Source organism: Crotalus tigris, unplaced genomic scaffold, assembly GCF_016545835.1.
Source record: "Crotalus tigris isolate CLP2741 ecotype Arizona unplaced genomic scaffold, ASM1654583v1 scf7180000024151.2778019, whole genome shotgun sequence".
Lineage (NCBI taxonomy): Eukaryota > Metazoa > Chordata > Lepidosauria > Squamata > Viperidae > Crotalus > Crotalus tigris.
This window is the reverse complement of record NW_024100413.1, coordinates 133,779-153,523: the sequence shown is the minus strand read 5'-3', so window position 1 is coordinate 153,523 and position 19,745 is coordinate 133,779. Positions and strand designations below refer to the sequence as shown.

General features: G+C 36.0%; 1 protein-coding gene across 12 annotated transcripts in view; it reads right to left on the bottom strand.

Moving 5' to 3' along the window:
• Window positions 1-19,745, bottom strand: part of PDLIM5 (PDZ and LIM domain 5) — a 142,129-nt gene that overhangs the window by 36,886 nt on the left and 85,498 nt on the right. For 5 of the 12 annotated variants that reach the window (XM_039322865.1, XM_039322867.1, XM_039322869.1 and 2 more), the window contains 7 exons: window positions 19,414-19,443; window positions 15,558-15,677; window positions 14,608-14,709; window positions 13,752-13,880; window positions 12,163-12,372; window positions 10,456-10,596; window positions 8,473-8,607 (listed from right to left, as the gene is read on the bottom strand). The exons of 3 other annotated variants lie outside the window; for them this stretch is intronic. In XM_039322865.1, coding sequence (XP_039178799.1) covers window positions 8,473-8,607; window positions 10,456-10,596; window positions 12,163-12,372; window positions 13,752-13,880; window positions 14,608-14,709; window positions 15,558-15,677; window positions 19,414-19,443 — 867 coding nt within the window. Of the gene's footprint in view, window positions 1-8,472; window positions 8,608-10,455; window positions 10,597-12,162; window positions 12,373-13,751; window positions 13,881-14,607; window positions 15,524-15,557; window positions 15,678-19,413; window positions 19,444-19,745 lie in introns of those variants that run through there. 4 more of the 12 variants (XM_039322868.1, XM_039322870.1, XM_039322878.1 and 1 more) reach the window with 4 other exon arrangements.

Sequence of the window (19,745 nt, the reverse complement as noted above, 5' to 3'; positions counted from 1 at the left end):
AGATCCAACTTTCAAAGCTTACAAAGCTATGCTAAATAAACCAGCACACCAATCTGCCTCTACAATATGCTATCACATTCTCTTTCTCCCTTCCTCTGCACAGACACCTTTACAACTGGATAGAGAGGAAATGCATGATAAGTAAAGGAATGAGCATCCATGCCATTCCAGCTGTTTCTATGAATTATGCAGATCCACTATGGCACTCATCAGCCAGAACAATGGTATTCTTCCATTTTCCATATTGCATACTACATCTTGCAACCTTTGGATAGCATGGGAAAAGACAGAAATGAAAACTCTGTGGTTAGCTACACCAGATATAGGAAAAGAAGAAGAGAGAGGCACTGACTACTCTCTTGATAAGGATTCCTTCTTGGCATCCCTAAATTACCAATTTGAATTGAAGGTGTAAAGGAAGTGTTCTGCTCTGAATGGTCAATTCCAAAAGCGGGCAGAGACAAGACAAAATGTGAATGTGGTCAAAAAGTTATTAAATCTGAATTAATTTGGGGTCTCAGGCCCCCATGATACACGGGCTATGGATCCTCACTACAATGGTCTTCATTTCTTACCTAACTTTATAACAGAAACCCATGTGTGAACAAACTACCTGAATTTCAATACAAAGTGCTTGTACCTGAAGTTATATTTGAAGTCACTGTATTCATGGTTCAAGATAAAGAAACTTGCTTTAAGTTATCAAGAAATCAAATTAGAACTAAGTGTATCAGTCTGGCATGGAATACGCAAAATATCATTAATGACATTTAGTAAATTTTAATTTAGCTATAGTGACTAATACAGAGACATGTAAATCAAAGTTAATGAGATACATGAGAACTGAACCCTATCCTCACTACTTTTTCATTTGTTGTATTCCCCCCCCCCAGGTAAAATTAAATTTATCAAGCAGATACAGTTTCCCAAATAATAATTTTTTTTCCTTTCCCATTCTCCTAAATTATAATCTTCTTTCTAAAGAACAGGCCTTTTAAAAGTGAACAAAGAGACATTTTGTCACTTCCCAAGTCATTTCCTTTGTGAATCAAATTCAAGAATTAAGATGCAATACAATGCAAGACAATATTGCTTTTTAGGGAAGAAAGACATTTTAAGATGGAGAAATTTAGGCTGAAGAGTGACTTAGATTCCAATTGTAACATATTTAATATGATAGGCACCTCTTCCCTGCAAACTATCAAAAGCTATTTTCAAAAGCTATTTTCAGAAAATAGTCTGAGATTTGCTAGAGGTATACAATCAAAGAAAGTGCCAACATTTGAGCAGGACCACCACTTTGGTTTTTATATGTCATAATTCTTTTACATTAGGCCCTCTTCCAAAAAGAATTGGCTTCCCCATAAATAGTCTGGCATGGCACTGGCCATTTTGCTGTATTTTTTCCAAGTGAATGTTTCCCAAATTAGAAAATTTCCAGAAATAAATAAGCTGACATAAAAGCAAAATACTTAAAATGAAAACCTTATTAAATGACCTCTGCAAGCTAAAGACACACACAAAGCAGTTACTTAATATGATTTGTGCTTTCTGATCAGTCTTTTTAAAATTCTTTTGGTTTTATTATTATTTTTAATCTATTTAACTTCTCCCTTGGTTCACTTGGCCCATTCAAGGTCAGCCAGGTTCTGCTTTTACAGTATATATGTTTATGAGCATTCTTTTCCCCTTTATTTGTACCAAAGCCATTCAGAGTCATCAAGGCATTGATGAGTCATTGGGCTGCCTCAAAATTGGACCAAATAAAGAAATGTCAGGTTGTATAATGCATTGTGTAGCCAGAAAATGTCTTAGAATATCATATATTGGTATTTTTCCATAAGCCTTACAAATAATACTCCAAGCAGTGACTTCTTCTCTTTCTTAATAATAACTGCCAAATTGAACAAAATCAATAACCCGTATAAGAAAACTGCTGTGTGGCTTGCCCAATCTCTAGAACTAATGCACCACAATTTACAGAACACCCAGGCTAAGATGATCATTTCTTAATCTTAGCAACACACATAGAAATTTAAATATTCTAAGCATAGCACAATCTCACCTATGCTTAGGATAAATTTATAAGGACAGGAAGGATGAGGTTAATATCTTTTGCCAATGTCATAAGCCCATGACAGATGAGAATTTTAAATCAGATTCTGATATTCAATCTAAAAAGCATCTGACTTACAGAAGAGATACTTCTTCTTCAACTGCTGATAGCAAAAAATCTTTTCAACCTATTTTAGTTCTTTTATAGAACTCCAATTTTAATTGCTAAGAACACTGTCACTTAATATAATTCTGGGAACGAGTAGGATGAACTTGAAATGATGAAAGATATCCATGCCATTCTATTACTCAATATCATAAGAAAACCACTGGGCTGGGAACCCTGATTTACCAAATGTGATGTCATGATCGTCGGTCATAAAATGTCAAACTTTCATAAAAGGTCACTTCTAAATGGCCATTGATTGAAGCTAACCAGATTCCTTCAATGTTAAGAGTTAATGTGCAACCAAGTTTTGGACTAAAAATTAAGGAATAGCTTTATTTAAATACACCTAAAATTATTATTTTTTGAAACACTTACTTTAATAAAATTTAAAAATATCCTCTGTTTTGCAATTGGTGGAATTTTAAACAAAGGAAACTATTCTTAAAATATAATAATCATTTCACAATGTTTGTGGCTATGAGAAAAATATTTGGAAAAACTACTTGGATTTAGCAACATAAAAAATACTTAGTGCCAGACTCACAAAAAACACAAAGAAATTCTACAGAAGAGATTCGTATTTTTCTCCTTTTAAATAACTCTCCACTGTAAAATTATAAAGATAAATGTTTATATTGCTAAAGGCAACATTGTTCTAGTAGAATCTAAGGAAAAAGAAAGAACAGCTAGGCATACGAAAAAATAGAAGTGGGGAAGATAAATAAGGCAAACTGACTCAAGATTTTTTTTGCCTCCTGTGCTTATAAAGAATATGAAAAACTCTGAAAATCCAAATCATCCAAAGCTCTTTTGTCTTTTTCTCAGATACAGAATATTTTGGAAAAGCAGCTATTTAACATCATTCCAAACAATAAACATATATTTTTGTATAAAATTAAATTTTATGAAGATGCCAATAGGATCACATGCAGTCCTCAGCTTACAATTGTTCGTTCAGCAACCATTTGAAATTATAATGGTGCTGAATGAAAGGAGCTATGACTGCTGCCCAAAGTTACAGCCACTGTAGCACCCAACAGTCATATGATCAAAATTTGAACATTGGCAGCAGGCCCACCATTATCATTGCAGGGCTGCTGCAAATTCCTTACTTATCTCCATCTCCACCTTAGGCTGCTCTATAAGGTGGTTAACCATAGCACTGAGCCTAAAGTAGCTTTCAATTGTCTAAGGCTCAGGCTTGCTTCAACCCTTGTTCTGCCACTGCCCCTCACAAATACTGCCTTGCACCGCTCTCCAAGATACACAAGAATTCAGGAATGCTGCAATTGCCTCACTGCTCAGTACTCTTAAGGATCTGCCATTTGCCACTTATTTTTGGCTGTTTTTCTGCTGCTGTGGAAAAGTGTCTACAACCCTTTCAAGGCAGGTCTCAGTCACCTCAGGCCTTCTTTCTTGGAGCCTGTTTGTGCAAACAAACAAAATTTGCATGAAGCTTCTGAAAATTTCAGAATTGTGAAACAACTTTGGATGGCTTTGGAAATCTCGCAATTTCAGAAATCTTTGGAAGTCTCGTGAAAGTTGAGAAGTCTTTGGAGTCAGTCACACCAGGATTTCAAAGCTTTCTAAAGTCACACTCACCTTCTGAGGCCTTAGGAAACCCTACACAACTTGGGAAACATTTGGAAGCTCTGTGTGAACTCTTGTGGAGTCTCTGACGTCATGCTAGGCTTTTAAAGTGTTCTGAAGGTGCACCAGGATTTTAGATTCCAGAAAAGAAAGCCTGATGCAACTGGTAGCTGCTTCAGGTGAGTCATGTGAAGCTCTCCACAGAAAGAAAACACCTCAAGCATTGAGTGGCAGGAGCAATTGCATCCTCAGCATTGGTGGGTGGCAGTGATGGGTACTGCAATGCAAGGCTTGGCTGGGGCAGCTGGGGCTTTGCGCCACACTGTAGCATACCGTCCTCCCACATGGCCTGTGTCAGGCCTCCCTCATCCCGAAGCACCCTGCGTTCAATTAACAACCCACATCAACTGGGAAAGTAGCAAAGTGGTCATGTGGGTACCTTGACTTACCACTTAGGACCAAAATGTTCAATTGTGGTCATAAATTGAAGACTGCTTGTATCCAGGAATGTATCAAGCTCAACAGACCTATTTAGTCAAAATTATTTCTTTCTGCATATTATGTTCTACCCCTATTGTTCTAAACCATGACAACTTGGCTTCCAGATTGCATTGCTGGCTGATAGAGGTATTTTGTTTGTGTTGTATCATTTGTTATTTCCTTGTTTTTTTATCATTGTGGATTGTGAGCCATCAATAAGGTTTGACAAGAGAAAGATGTCCAAAAATATTTTCAGAATGAAATATGTGGATTTTCTGAAACTGAATAAGATTCCCATCCCTTCCTCAGTCTTAATATACTGCTCAAAAAAATAAAGGGAACACATCCTATAGGATTTCTTATAGGATGTGTTCCCTTTATTTTTTTGAGCAGTATATTATTTGCTCATACTGCCTAAGCAACCTTAACTCTTTTATGACTCGTGGACTTCAACTCCCAGAATTTCTGAGCCAGCATGGCTCTTAAAGTTGCGAAGATCAAGAAACACTACTTTAGAGGAAAGCAAATTCCTTTAAAATGGATTCCCTTCTAATACAATAACCACTGCCTGATAATTACAGATAATTTTGCATGCTTTTCATGCAAAAGCAGTGCTGGCCCTAACTTTAATCTGCATGTTAGAAACCTCTAATTTCAATTCTCCCAAGGGTAAATTCCTCTCCCTTGCTTTGCTTGTGGAACATTGATCTTTGTTAAAGCAATATTTAGCAATGTCATACGAAAAAAGGAGCTGAAAAATATGCATTGTTCATTAGTTTGTGGAGAACCTGAGTAATATCGTTTTTCTCAGAACAATCCTTCTCCCATAATTCTAAAGCATTTTGGCTGGTTCACAAACACAGCTTAGCAAGAATTTTATAAGACATTGGTTTGAAGGCCAAGACATGATGGTTTGGGACAGGGCTTTTTTTCCCATAGAACGCCCAGAACGGAGTTCCGGCACCTTTTTTGGATGGAACCTTGTAGGGTAGGCAAGGCGGGTTGTATGACATGTGTGAGTTCCAGCACCTTTTTTTTTTTTAATAGAAAAAAAGCACTGGTTTGGGATGGTTCCTACATTATTTATAAGCATATGTTTCTTTTTGTGGGCTGCAAAATATTTTTGGACCCTAAACCAACCCTGAAAAAGGAGTGACAGTTTGTTCTAATAGTTAAGGCATCAAGTTAGAAACCCGAACACCGTAGGTTCAAGTCCCACCTTAGCCATGAAAGCCAGCTGAGTGTCTTTAGGCCAATCATTCTCTCAGGCCAATCCACCTCACAGGGTTGTTGTTTGAAGAAAATAGGAAATAGAAGGAGTATTAGGTATGTTCACTGCCTTGCGTTATTTGTAAAAATAATAAAGGCGAGCTGCTAATAAACAAATAAAATGAAATGAAACACCTATGGGGAAAAACAAGGGTTTTGGAATAGCCTGAAAAGTTTCCAGAACTATTATTGAAAATTTCCAGAATTATCAAAAATCTTTGGGGAGATCTCAACCATGCAGCCCAGGCAAAAAGGTTTAAGAATATTTCAGAGCTACAAAAATTGTGAAAGGAATAGTAGAAGAAAAAAACTCCAAAAACAAGAATGGGGGAGGGGGAAACCTCTTAAGTGGATTGCAGAAACTACAATACATAGCACAAATTGAAAATTTATCCAAATTTCTGCACTGTTTTCTGATCTTGAGTCTACATTCAAATCTGTAGCAACATGTGATTAATTCTGTACGAGTATCAGTTTTTATCCATCTAGGGAAGGGGTAGGCAACCCAAAACACTCAAAGAGCCACTTGGACCCATTTCTCTGAAAACAAACAACGGGAGCCGCAAAATCCTTTTGATATCTAAAAAGAAGATAACACTGCATATATCCTTTTTTACCTTTATTATAGGTGCGTGTGTGTGTAAAAACGGATATATGCAGTGTTATCTTCATTTTAGATGTCAAAAGAGTCTCTCTCTCTGTCTCTCTCTCTCTCTCTCCATCCCTCTCTATCTGCCCTTGGTCTGCCAGTCTTCTTCCCCCACTCTGTCTTTCTCTCTCTCTCTTTCCTCTCTCCCTCCCTCCCTCTCTCTCTCTCTTTCTGTCCCCCCGCTCTCTCCCTCTCTCCTATCTGCTGCTTACCTGGCAAGCTGGCTTCAAGCTGTTCTCCAACAAGCTCAGGGGTAGGCAACCTCGGCTCTTTTATGACTCATGGACTTCAACTCCCAGAATTCCTGAGTCAGCATAGCTGGGCTAGCTAGCTCTCTCCTGCCCTTCCTGCTTCCTGCCTCCTGCAAAGACGCAGCAAAGGGAGGAGCTCCGCTCAATAAGCTTTTCAACTCCTCGGAGAACACTGTGAGTGCACTCTCTTTTACACACACAAACACACACACACACACACAGAGAGAGAGAGAGAGAGACAGAGAGAGAAGCAGGGAAGCGCAATTGCCTCTCTCTGTCTCTCTCTCTCTCTGCAAATGGCAGAGGAAGCTGGGAGCCACAGGGGAAGGCTCAAAGAACTACATGCGGCTCCGGAGCTGCAGGTTGCTGACCTGTGATCTAGTGTTTTCTTGAAACACAGAGTAGGGACATGGGTGCCCAAACTTTGTATGCAACATTCATCTAAAAGGCATGCCTAATCCATAACTCTTGATGTTTTCTGGATGTGTTTGCAGTAAAATTCAGGAAGAACAAGTGAAGAATTGCTTCTGAGAGTCTTCAAAGATACAGTCAAGTTCAAAGTAACCATCAACAAGGAATACAAAACTACAGAAGATACCGTGGTGGTCAGAAGCATATTATATGTGCTGTCAGAACATGGCAGATATTACTGTTAGTTAAAAGGCACAGGTCATAAATTTTATGTTTGGCTAAAGTTGCATTTTATAGTTGAAAATAGTTGCACTTACTTTCTCATTCATTCACAATTAGAAAAGGGTTTTTTTTATTCTTCCAAAGTTTTCTATATATGGCTATTGTTAAATACAGAGAGTATTTTCATACTATTTAAAGATAACATAAAGGTAACATAGGTTAACTCAAAGGTAACATAAACTCAGACTTGAGGAGGATCATATACAGAGGTTTATGCTGAGAAAAGAAGGAAGGAAGGAAGGAAGGAAGGAAGGAAGGAAGGAAGGAAGGAAGGAAGGAAGGAAGATCACAAAAAGTGACTTTCCACTGATCATGGAAAAGATTTGAAGGTTTTCACAACATAAGCTTTCATATGTTAACATTTGGATAACCTGAATAATGTGCGCTTATGAAGCATTTTAACAATGAAATCATCCAAGTGTCCCAAAGGAAATAGTTTATTAGACACAATAAATGAGCAAGCTGCATTTAAATCATCAAAACCTCTACTTTGTTGGTTAAAATAAAGTTGGTTGCCAGAAAAGTTGGTTCTCATATTATCATAGCTGCGGTCAGAAAGTATGACACAAAGCAAAATGCACCACCCCATCAGGAAACGTGAAACCTTTATGGAGTAGGTGGCAAATGTGTGAATAATCTTTTATTTGCTGTCCCATTTCCCAACTACTGCAGTCAGACTAAGTCAGTAAATATCAGGGGAATAGGAGAAAAAAAGCCTCTCTGTTCTAAGAATACTTCTTTAGAACAACATGTGGTTTCCACACTGAAGGAATTCTGCCAGTACCTCAATCCAGACCTATTGATTCCACTCTAGTAATATTTTCCCACCTTGGAGTTAACTGAAGGTCATACTTTTCAAATAAAGGAAAATGGTTCTGTGCCATGAATCACATCATAATTCAAAATGAATTAGAGGACCACCACCAACCTAAAATATCTTAAATTAACCTGATTTGAACAACATGACTGGTACCAATAATGGATACGAGCCATTTATGAAACATTTTCCTATAATGATTGAAATGTTTTAGCATAGCCTAACATTAAAATATGACTTTTCTCTCCCACTCCATTAGTCTGATACAGATACTATGCTAGTAATGAGTGACTACTACTCATGCACTAAAGTTTTTGTGCAAATAAAGCAGTGACATACCTTCATTTTTAAAATGAAGAGCTTAAGCAAAAACAAAGGTATAATTTCTACTACAATAGTGTGAGAAGGATTTAAATAAAAGCAATCCAAACAGTGAGCGAGTTAGAAGATCAAGGATGAGGATGAAGTGCCAGGACAATTTCTGCTATACTTTTACTACCTCCACTTCCTTTGCATCTCCAGAACACTTGTAGATTTCCTTGATGGCCTTGTGCTTTCCAGAAGTGGGGGCTTAATAATAGGAGTAATGAGAAGAGCATCCAAGAGAGAACGATAGCTACTATGATCTGGGAGTCTAGTAAGTATTTAAAGAGAAAATAGAAGGAAACCAATTATCATAATAAAATAAACAGAAAGTTATCCATTCTAAAACAAAAGAGGGAAATAGCTTCTTTCATTTTCTAGTACCTGAATACTTTAAAGTAGGGATCCTCAATTCCCAGACCGTGGCCCATTCGGAACTGGGCTGTGGAAGTAGCAGGGGAACACGAGTGTGCAAAGGTCCATTTGTGCGAACGATGGGCATATTTGCCTGCCATTTGCACAAATGGAGCTGCGCATGTGCTCACCCACCACTTGCATGTAATTATTCCCACTCCCTCCACCCATCACCAGTCTGTAAATGTGGAAAGGTTGGGGATCTCTGCTTTAAAGCAACATGCATTGCTGTTCAATCAATCAATATATGTTACCAAGTAATGCTCTCAGATCTTAGATAAATGAATCTGTAGCTCAGATCTTACTAAAATCTAAAGCATCTGCAAAAGTCTCTTCATCCTGTTTCTTCATGACATATTAATTGCATCAGTGAAGAAATGTTCAATCTAAACATATCTTGGCAAAACATATTACTGTTTGATAAATATGAACTTGGAAATTGTATATGATGACCTAATGACTTCATGAAATACTGTGTTGTGATTCCTCACCAGCCAGTGGATCCGGCAGCCAAGTCTGAGGTCTCAGATGAGGAGGAGGGGCCTGGAGTGACATTGGAGTCTGAGAAATGCTCTGAGGAGCACCAAAACTCACAGTCAGACAAGGAGCCCAGCCCCTCTACTCACGCTCGGGCAGAGACATAGCAGTTTTGGAAGCCTGAGTTGGGTGATGATGAAGAACAACTGGGGCCAATCCCAGATGCGTGAATGCGCAGAGAGGAGAGGCAAGCAAGACAGAGGAAGGCAGTGGGGCAGCTCCAGAGGCAAAAGAAAAGCCACACCCTGGCTGGACTATAAAAGGGGGAGGTGTGGGAGGTGCCGGTTGCCAAAGCCAACCGTTCACGCTGCGGCTTTGTGTTTTGTTGATTGGGTTGTTTGCCTCCAAAGTCTTGGACATTGAGTCAGGTGTGTAAAAATAAAAAGGGGTTTGTTTCTCTTGTGGGTCCTGCCTGGTTCCATGAAGAGGGTTTTTCCTCGTGAGTAAAGCAGTTGAGCAAGTATTTGCATAGGCTGGGACAGAACATACTGTACTATTACTAAAATACATAAAGAAATTTTTACGTTCAATTTATACTGATTCAATCCAGGATCTCTTCCAATTTCCTAGATAAGCTACCAGCCAGTCCCTTGACAGAGCACTAATTGGGACCAACCCCATTTAGCTTCAGAGACTGCCTAACTAGAATTATATGCCAACAGGATAATTCAGATTTCAGCGATACTGATATGTCAAAATTAGAAAGTTAAGTCAAACAGTTATTTAAATTTCAAACACAGAAGCTGCTCAATTACCTTCTATGAATTCATTTAAATAATTAGAATGATCCTCCTTACATCCTGATTATAACTCCTTTACAAAATCTAAAGGTGAGAGACTGAGGTTTTGTTCAGAGCAATCAATTCAAGTTATAATCAGAATTACTATAAAGTCAGACTCATTGGGATAGAAGTCAATTATATCCATAAATACATACATGTATATATATGGACATCTGGATCATATTACTGGAAACAATTTTTTCAGTTGTAAATCCAATTAACTGATAAATTGAGACTCAGCTACATGATCCAATACTGAATTAACTATATTAAAAGTACTAGCACTTATTTCTTATCTTAAAAGCACTCAGAACTACATCTCACATATTTCTGGGCTTCTATGCTATTTGTACTTCTTTCATATTCTTTTCCAATGTAATGTCTACCTGGAACGCATTGACACAGCAGCAGACACAGCGGCAGCAGCACTATTCCTAATATGCATTGTTGCCTCCACTGGAACTGAAGTGAAGGGCATTTGAGGATATGTTAAATAACTTCCCAACGGATTTTCCAATATCAATTTCCTATGATACAAGATTAAGTCCAAGGGAAGAAAGCAAAATTGAGTCTGAGATAATTGTAGATAAGCATAGGTTATGCATACAATTTCAAAAATAATCTGAAAGGTATAGCAGCATACCAGCACATCAACCTTTTCAGAAATGTTGACAAATTGTTTCTTAATAGAAATATTACTTCGATGTGTGCCTTTTTTTAGAAAATGTGTAAGTCAGAGTCTTATAGTCTGGTCTTTTCAAACTTTTGACAGTTTTGGAAAATTTCATTTAGGTTGCCTGAATTCTTCCAAATGGCTAGCATTAGAAACAGAACTTTATATTTTCCTAATTTGTTCAGTGGGACCTATGTCCAGTTAATGTGTAATGGCCTTTGCTTTGCAGCCTGAACAGTATTGCTTTGAAGTGCATTATTAAGCACTGATCTTAATAATGTAATCTCTTTTTAATTAAAAAAGTGCATCAGATTATGATTAAAATACACGACCCAAATATCAGCCTGGGGAACTGACTGGTGTTACATACCTACTTATCGAAAGCATTCTCATTGGGCTGTTATATAAAGTAGACATATGACTGGAACCTGCACTAAGCCAGTAAAACAATATAAGAAGTCTTCAATTCCATAGCGAATATAGATCTTTGTCTAAGTTTACACAGTCCCCAGCTTAATTTCAGAAATCCTCTATAAAATTATCAGTTCAAATATTTAGAAGAATAATTGTCCTCTGGAAGCTAGAATTTGAACAGAAAAACAGGGGGAAAAAGAAAGATATGGATCCGATCCTACTCCTTTCAATTTGATTGTACCTACTGCCAGATGTCAGGGACCAACAGATTAGTCTGGATGCTTTATGAAGCTTTCATGGAGGAGAAAGGCTCTTCCATCTTACTAAGTTGTGGCAGCTTTTTATCATTCTCAAAAGAACAACAACATCTAAGCTACATATTTGCCTTTTTAAATTATAGCTTGAAGGCAGCAGAGGTTTTGTCGAAAGTATTTCTTTTTTTAAAAAACGCATACAATCTCTGATCGCTTCTTCTGAATTTAACATAGCATATTTTATTTCAGATGATTTGGATCAATAGTTAATGTTTAAAGAACTTCAGGTGTTTAAAAATGTAGCCGATCTCTCACAGAAAAAAAAGGTAGTAATGAAGAAAAATGTATAAAGCTATGCTGAGCAACTCTCTCTTAAGAAGTTCTTGGAGTAAATATAATTTCAAGATGCTGCCCTCCCAGGAAAAATCAATATAGGTGAGGTTGATACTGCTTAAGTTTCAAAGAAATGTTATATTCAGTTTGTTTGGTGAAGGACTTGTTGCTATTGAAATAATAGTCATTCATATTTATTATTTACTAATATTTTATTTTCACTGGAGATACTTGTATGTGAGCATGCTGACACTGTGGAAGGTAAATACTGTTTTTCAATCTCTGCCTTGGTAGAAAACTAAGATAGGTAGACAGCAGCTAGTTTTCTGCTTTATCATAACTGTTGCACATAACCATAAGATGAACAAGGAGTTTCCAAGTCTTTTAAGTCACTCTCAATAATGTCATCATATGAATACCTGCCAGGAAATGGAGGCTCCAATGTAGATTTCTCAGGCTGGGCTGTTGAAGTAGATTCCACAGAAGCAAGAGAAAGTACTAGTGGTTCAAAGGTCTGAGTTCCCACAGTATTCATCATGGGTACGTTCTTTTTATGATCAGCTTCATTTGTCCCCAATTTTGAAACTGGGGCAATCAATTCATAACACCCAGTTTTTAGTCTTCTTGACCTTAATCAATTAAGAGTTAGGTTTAAACAGACACTATATTGATTGCTCAATAAATAAAAGAAAATAATTAAAGAGAGAACTAACAGATATATTGAAGGATTTGTGATCTAGAACCGTCTTTCCCAACCTAAGCACTTTCTGGACTCTAAGGATTTCCAAAATTCTCTTAGCAATGGTCCTACAAGTAGGGATTCTAAAAATTAAAGTCCACAAATCTGGCCCTCATGCAGATGGACAGGGGTAGTATATATAAATCGCACATTATCAAATGTTCTTTGTTTCTCTGAAAATAGTCCACTTTTTAGGAAATAAAAGGAAATATAATCATGGTTGTCTTTCCCAGATCTTCCAGCTTCTGACTTTCCAAGAAATATAGTTTCCTTGCCTAAAACTAGATGTTACAATCCTTTCACAAGATAAATAGGAAGATTGGTAGATGGGAGCACTATAAATTACACTGAATCAAAGTCGGTTGAAATGCCACAGAAAGGTCACCCGGATATTTCTGAAGAGGAACTAAACTATTTGTTTCTAGGAAGGATTTTTTTTTTAATTGAAGGCTAAATATACATGATATGCAACTTTTTTCTTTATACAGGAATTGATTCTGATGAAATAGTAACTTATGATTTTTAATAGCAATTTATGAATCCATCAAAGAACATTATATCTGTACGAAGGTGTTGGCATCTTTATTTTACCTACAAAGAACCCCAAACATATGATCTCAAGGATTATGTAATACTCTACCTACAGGTTGTTGTTTTTTTACTCAATAAACTGCTGCCATCTGGTGGAATAAAACAACTTCAACAGTTATCAAGTTATCCTCAAGTAAGCATTTGCTTTTGACTTAAATGTATACATAGTCATCTTGAATAAGTCAGCATAATTTGACAGTACATAAACTCAGATCTACTTTTAAATAGTTTGATATAGCTATGTCTGTATATTGCTTTAGAAATTAACCTTTTTATCAAGTCAAAAAGAAAGCAACATTACTAAACTTCTAGCCTTTTAATACTCCTTTCTCCATCTTATAACACAAAATTCTCTTACGGGCACAAAAAAGATACAGAGAATCCCCTCTCTGCAAGGGAAGTGTGCAAATTTGAATGTGTCACAAGAAAAAGAAAAAAAAGCAGTCAAATAATATACTATTAGAAAGAAAATGATTTTATCTGCCTTTTCCCTTAGTTTTACAAGGTGACAAACACTTTACTATCTCAGTAGTTCTTATGAATTTTAAAGCTGGTGCTGGTTAAGAATTGTGTAAAGAATTTCTGCACCCAGCTGGGATTAGACTGGCTAATCTATAAATCCCTTCTAATACATCTATGGTTTTACAAACAGTATCCAACTGATATATTTAAAACTACCTAGCAATAGCTGATGTTGTTTTAGACACAGTGGCTACTTGACTGTTAATACTCAGAATATGGATGGTCACAGGTGGATGAGGTGCACACTTGGGTAAGGCTTCCAGAGGATTGTTGAGAAAAAGTTCTCTGAAGAAGAAAATATATAATACAAATTTAGAACATAAATTTTCTAAAATTAGCTATGGACCTACAAATTGGTTTGATCTTAAATCTTAATATTTGTATAGACTATGCTGTGCAGCATTTACCATACAGCTCTTTATTCCTTACAATGGATTATTTCCAGATTTAGTCAATATTAAAAAAGTAAAAATTCAGATCATATTGATGGCATCCATTCAAACATTTTTTTGGCAATACCAGAAAGAATTTGCCTTCTTTTAAGGTATTTTTTTTTTTATTTTCCTAGTTCAGCCAAATTCCTTGGAATTCTCAGATGGTACAAATACTACTAAAGCTGACTCTTTTTGAATTAAGTCAAGTTGGAGAAGGCACTGCCACCTATGAAGACTCCATATTTAGATTAGCTTTATTGGAACAAATGGAAATTAAGTTATGCCTAACAAAGTACTACTGATTTAAAATACTAATCTTACATTTAATTTTCTAATCACTGTATATGTCTCTTTTAGAAGTGATGGAATACCTATTGATATCCATGTACAAATTCAGAATAATACAATCTTTCTTCAGATGTTATGATCATTAATAATATTATGAGATAATATTTCCAAATAGCTTATGGAATTCTACCAATAAAACTGTTGTTCAAATACAGGAAATACATATTGTAATAGAAAAACAAGGTGAACGAAGAACATATTATATATGGAAGAAACCATGAAGTATTTACCTCCTGAAAGATGGAGAGAGATTAGGTCCAGATAGTGTGGTAGAAGAAATGGTAGTAAGAGCTGGTTCTATGGTCACAGAACTAGTTGAATTTGCTTCTGCCCTGTTTCATGGGAGTTTGTTTTCATTCCACCCCAGTAAGAGAATAAGTCAAATGTTCAGAACAAATTTTTCGAAGTCTACATTTACACATTTCTTTGGCTATATGCAAAATTGTTTAGGTTGAAGGTGAAAGACTTGATTAGAATCCATGCTAACTTTGAAGTTTGCTGCATTTTAGACAGTTCCTGCTATTCTTCTAAAACAGTCAAAACTGAGTAGATACACACAAGTCAGATCGTTGGAGCAATTCAATAATTAGTTTGATAAAATAACAAGAGATCCTCAGGATGCCCAGATTTATCTTATATTTTAATGTTCTGAAAACATCCTAAAAATACTGGAAGTTTCAATAAAAATGCAGCATGCAAATTTAATCAGATCTACAATAGAAATTGTTTCATCTTATGCCATGCCCTTTGACACATTAGTATTACTTTGTGTCCCCAGTTTAACCTCACAATAGAAGAGTATCAATAACAAAAACACTTTTTTTTCACAGCAGTTGAGATCAAAGTAATTTTCCCTTGGTCTCCTTTATCACTTAGCAACCTTCCTTGCAATAAGCACATGACATATGAAGAGTTATTATGTGTAAACATGCCCTTTATGCAAAAAAGAATCAACTGTTGTTTTCCCCAAAGCCTGCAATCTAATAGTAATTGGTAGTAAAGTGACGGTAAACATAGTGCTTTGACTTTCAAATGTGATAATTACCTAATCAAGAATACCTCTCATTTCTTAAGATATTATTAATGGTTATATTATTACATGGTACAGATAAGTTTTCATAACAAAATGTAGTCATGACTGTGACCTGTGAGTTGATGGAATCACAAAAGATGAGCCAACCTTTGAGGCTGTGGTAGTGGTGGTGGTGGTGGTGCTGATTGTTGAAATTCCTCAGGTATTTCGCAGATCTGAGTAGCTTCAGAATGGGAGTGCTGAGCTTCTAGTCCATTCATTATATTTCTAGATATGATTTATATGGAATAATAATAGAGTGCTTGTATTTTCAAGTCTAGCTACTGTAGAAAATACAACTTCTGACAGAATAGAAACAATATAAGGCAATCAAATACATTACAGATTGTTAAAAAAAATCTTAGCTTCAGAGAGAAACAAATTTAATGTATGTTCTGCCCTACAAAGCCAGGTTTGGGGGGGGGGGGTTGTTTTCATAGTCTAGTGTAGCAGCCATCAATAGTGACAGTTATACAGTTATAATAATGACAGCACTTCTAAGTGGTTTATAGAGTCAGCATAATGCCCCCTACAATCTGTGCCCTCATTTTACCAACCTCGGAAGGATGGAAGGCTGAGTCAACTTTGAGCTGGTCAGCATCAAACTCCTGGCAGTGGGCAGAATCAGACTACAATACTGCATTCTAAGCACTGTGCCACCATGGCAATTAGACATAGCAACGGGACATAAAGATCTAGGGGAATTAGGTTATAGAAAGACTTATGGTTTTGGAGATTAAAAACAGCAAGAATAGGGATTAAATTAAAAGTGCTTGCATTAAAACTGATAACAACATAAGGGGGAGGCATGGGATCTCTGAGAAGGGACTGACTCCAATCAGAATCCAATGGCTCTTTATAATACTTATGCCTTTCATCATAAGAAGCAAGCATCCAGGTTTCATTGTGGCAAGAAAATGAATGAATATATCAATATAAATAAATATACAGCCCTAATCAAAATTGGAAACAACCAAATGGTTCTCAAGTCTTTCAAATGGTAATGCGGTGATATCAAGATTATGTTTAATTCTGTGATGGATTCTTCAAACCCTAATAAAATTCGGTATTGAACTCAGAAGCTATGTTGTATAGGATCAAAATCAATATCTTTTCCCAGGCTGAGAAACAGTAGAAGGTACATGGCCAGGGGTGAATCAATGTCTCCTGTTTTAATCATAGCGGGAGGTGAATGGGTAGGTAAAGTCACTAAATGTAACAGCTTATAAATATTAATCAAAACTTTTTTTCTTGGTAAAAAAAATATCATTCAGAAGACTTGAGAGGGTTACAAAACCTCCTGTGAAGCTCAATATAAGGTGGTGAAGCTAATGCAAACTCCCATAAAAACAAATGCTGATTCCAATTATGAAAAATGAATTAGGACCCTTCTAGGACCCATGGAGGGTGGACTTTAAAGCTTTTCACTGTACCACTAAAATATATCTTAGATCTTTAAAGAATCCTGCATGGAAACCATCCAGGAAAAGATTGATCAGTTTAGCTCTAAAAAATATTTATGGTAGCGGACACACAGTTGGCTACCACCTCCATTGACTCTAAAAATACAATCCTAAATTTAGGCCTAGCTCAATTAGTGACAGGTTTGGATTGATCTCTTCTAGCAGTGAAGGACTGAAAAGTCATCCTTAGGTATTTAAATGCCTTTGTTTGTTCAATGTTGGTACTATTTATCAGTGAGAAGCATGACTGGCAGGTCTTTTGATGAATATCACTATTTTTGCTTAAGGAATATTGATAGCAAGTTGGTGACTTGGTTACAACAAGGAAGAACTGCAATGATGTTGAGGTGAAAACAGTTTTGTGCTATGAAGAAAAGACATATAATGACAAAGACAGATAGACCTAAAAAAAGCACTAAGAAAAAAACATAGAAATAATTACAGAAAAAATATATTTATTAAACAGTATTCTCCCATTTTTGGTAAAAGTAATGCTTTTTTTCTGAGCAAAGAAAAACCTAGCAAGGACTGATTTGCATAGTATTTTCCTGACCTACAAAGCTACAAAAATGAAAGACCACCACTAGAAGGATAACTGAAAGTATTTGAGACATTTTTTTCTGGCAAATATTCTGGTAATTATTGCCAGAGATCAAATGTTCTGTTACAATAATGACAGTAGCATATGGTAAACAAATGAGAATTCAGTCTGTACTTCTGCTGTTGTAAAAAAAATATGTACAAATTCTATTCATTTCAAATACTGAATGGAAGATACAAAGCATTTTTATCAACTTCAGTTCCCAGAATCCAATCATGTTGTCTTGAAACTGAGAACTGTAGTTCCAATACATCTGGAAAGCACCACATCAGTAAAGACAGATGTTTAGCCATTTCCACCAATTTGCAATAATCCAATCTGGCACTGTTGGTCAAATAGTACTGAGTAAGAACTAAAATAATCCTGGATATAATATCACATTGCATTATTCAGAGTAGAAATCATGCCACATGCAATCCTTAATGTGGTTTGCAACTCTAAAATGGAAATCAGACAGATTTAAAAGAGAGGGCTAAAAAAAATTACAGATTACTCTGAAGATTAATTCATAACGCCTATTTATTGCCGTCGATTAACATGGCTCAAGTACAAGATTAAACATTGAAAAAAGCAACATAAACAGTAGACTGAAGCCTCAAAATAATGATAGCAAAGTAACTAAGTACCCACTGAAAAGCATTTCCATATTGCAATGTGCAGCCTGGTACTGGTCCTTGAGATAAAAAATGCCTAGTCTTTAGAAAATACACAAATATTTTTCTCTTTCACTTTTACTCAGAATATAGCATTTACTGAAAAGGAAAGAGGAAAAAGAGTGACTAATTCTCTGAAGCCTTCACAGAGTATTGGGCAACCTAAGTCTTTAAAACTTACTCATGCACAAAAGTTTACCCATCATTTGGTATACATGTATGTTTATATTTTGGGCCTGCAAAAAAAAAATACTGGAAAGAAAAATGGTCTATCATGACATAGGTTTGGGAAATTTGATTTAAAGTAATTTCCACATCTGCCACGAATTCCATCTTCAATTCCACTAAATAGTCAGCAGAAATGTTAACAGTGCCTAGAAATTAAAGATTAAGTGTTCCCAAATATCTCCCATGAATACCTACAGAATCCCTAACATGTTTTTATATTAGGAGCTCCTAATAACTCCAAAAGCAAGATTTCAGTTATGGCAGAAAACCATAGATTCTTCAATTATCTAGGGTTCATTCCATAGTGTACAATGAGATAATAACACATTTTGTGTGTTATTAGGACATTTCTTTACACTACTCCTGAAAGTATTATCACTTCCATAATGCAGATGGGGAGATCTATGTAAAACTATACAGTCAATTAAGAGATAAGTAAGATACCAACTCGAAGCTTTTTAATGTATATGTACTGGACTTATTTTTATCATAATGTAATGGACTTACTTTGTTTTTGACCCAATGCTACTGTAGAACACTAACATACAACTAAAACTAAGCTTGAGTAAAGATACAGGTTTAATTATATGCAGCCTATAATTAAACATACAACTACAGAAATGCACTCTTAGCATGATTAAAAATATGAAATCACCACAATTGTTAAATAAAAGCAACAACAGCACTTACAGAACAGTTTCACAAGCAGGTGGGACAATTAGAATACAGATCAGTGTCACACTGCACTATTTGTGTACTCACTGAAGAATAATGTGGTGCACATGCACTGTAAAGAGAAGTGACTTTTTATTACACTCTTAAGTTTAGCAATTCCGTGATTTAAAGAATGAAGCATCAGTTAAGTAATTAACTCTCTCATAAAGAACAGGTAAAATACAGATATTAAGACAGTATTAGGCATTGGTGCTCAGAATTTAACCACATGATGAGCACCACTCTGTCATTGTATTTGGTAATTTTTGTGCACATGTGTTGTTAATGTCAAAGAACTAAGTTACCTCAGATCTCCATTCTCTGTTTGACTTTCCCTAAAGCATCAGCAAATAGAAAGTGACAACAGTTGTCATAAAAGACAAAATAAATATCACAAGAAAATTCTACGGAAAATATGTTCATGTTTGAAGCATTTCCCCTCAAAGCTTGTATCTGAGTTTGTTATACATATGAATGTAAACAAATCATTTTTCCTTGGAGTTCTTGTGTAAGCATGATAGCAGCTCCCTTTAAATGTTAAAAAAAATAAAACATGATCTGAGGAAATATATAGTTTCTTTAAGTTCACTGTCCAGCAGTCCTTTCTTATCCCTTCCTTCTCCAGTAATGTTTTCAA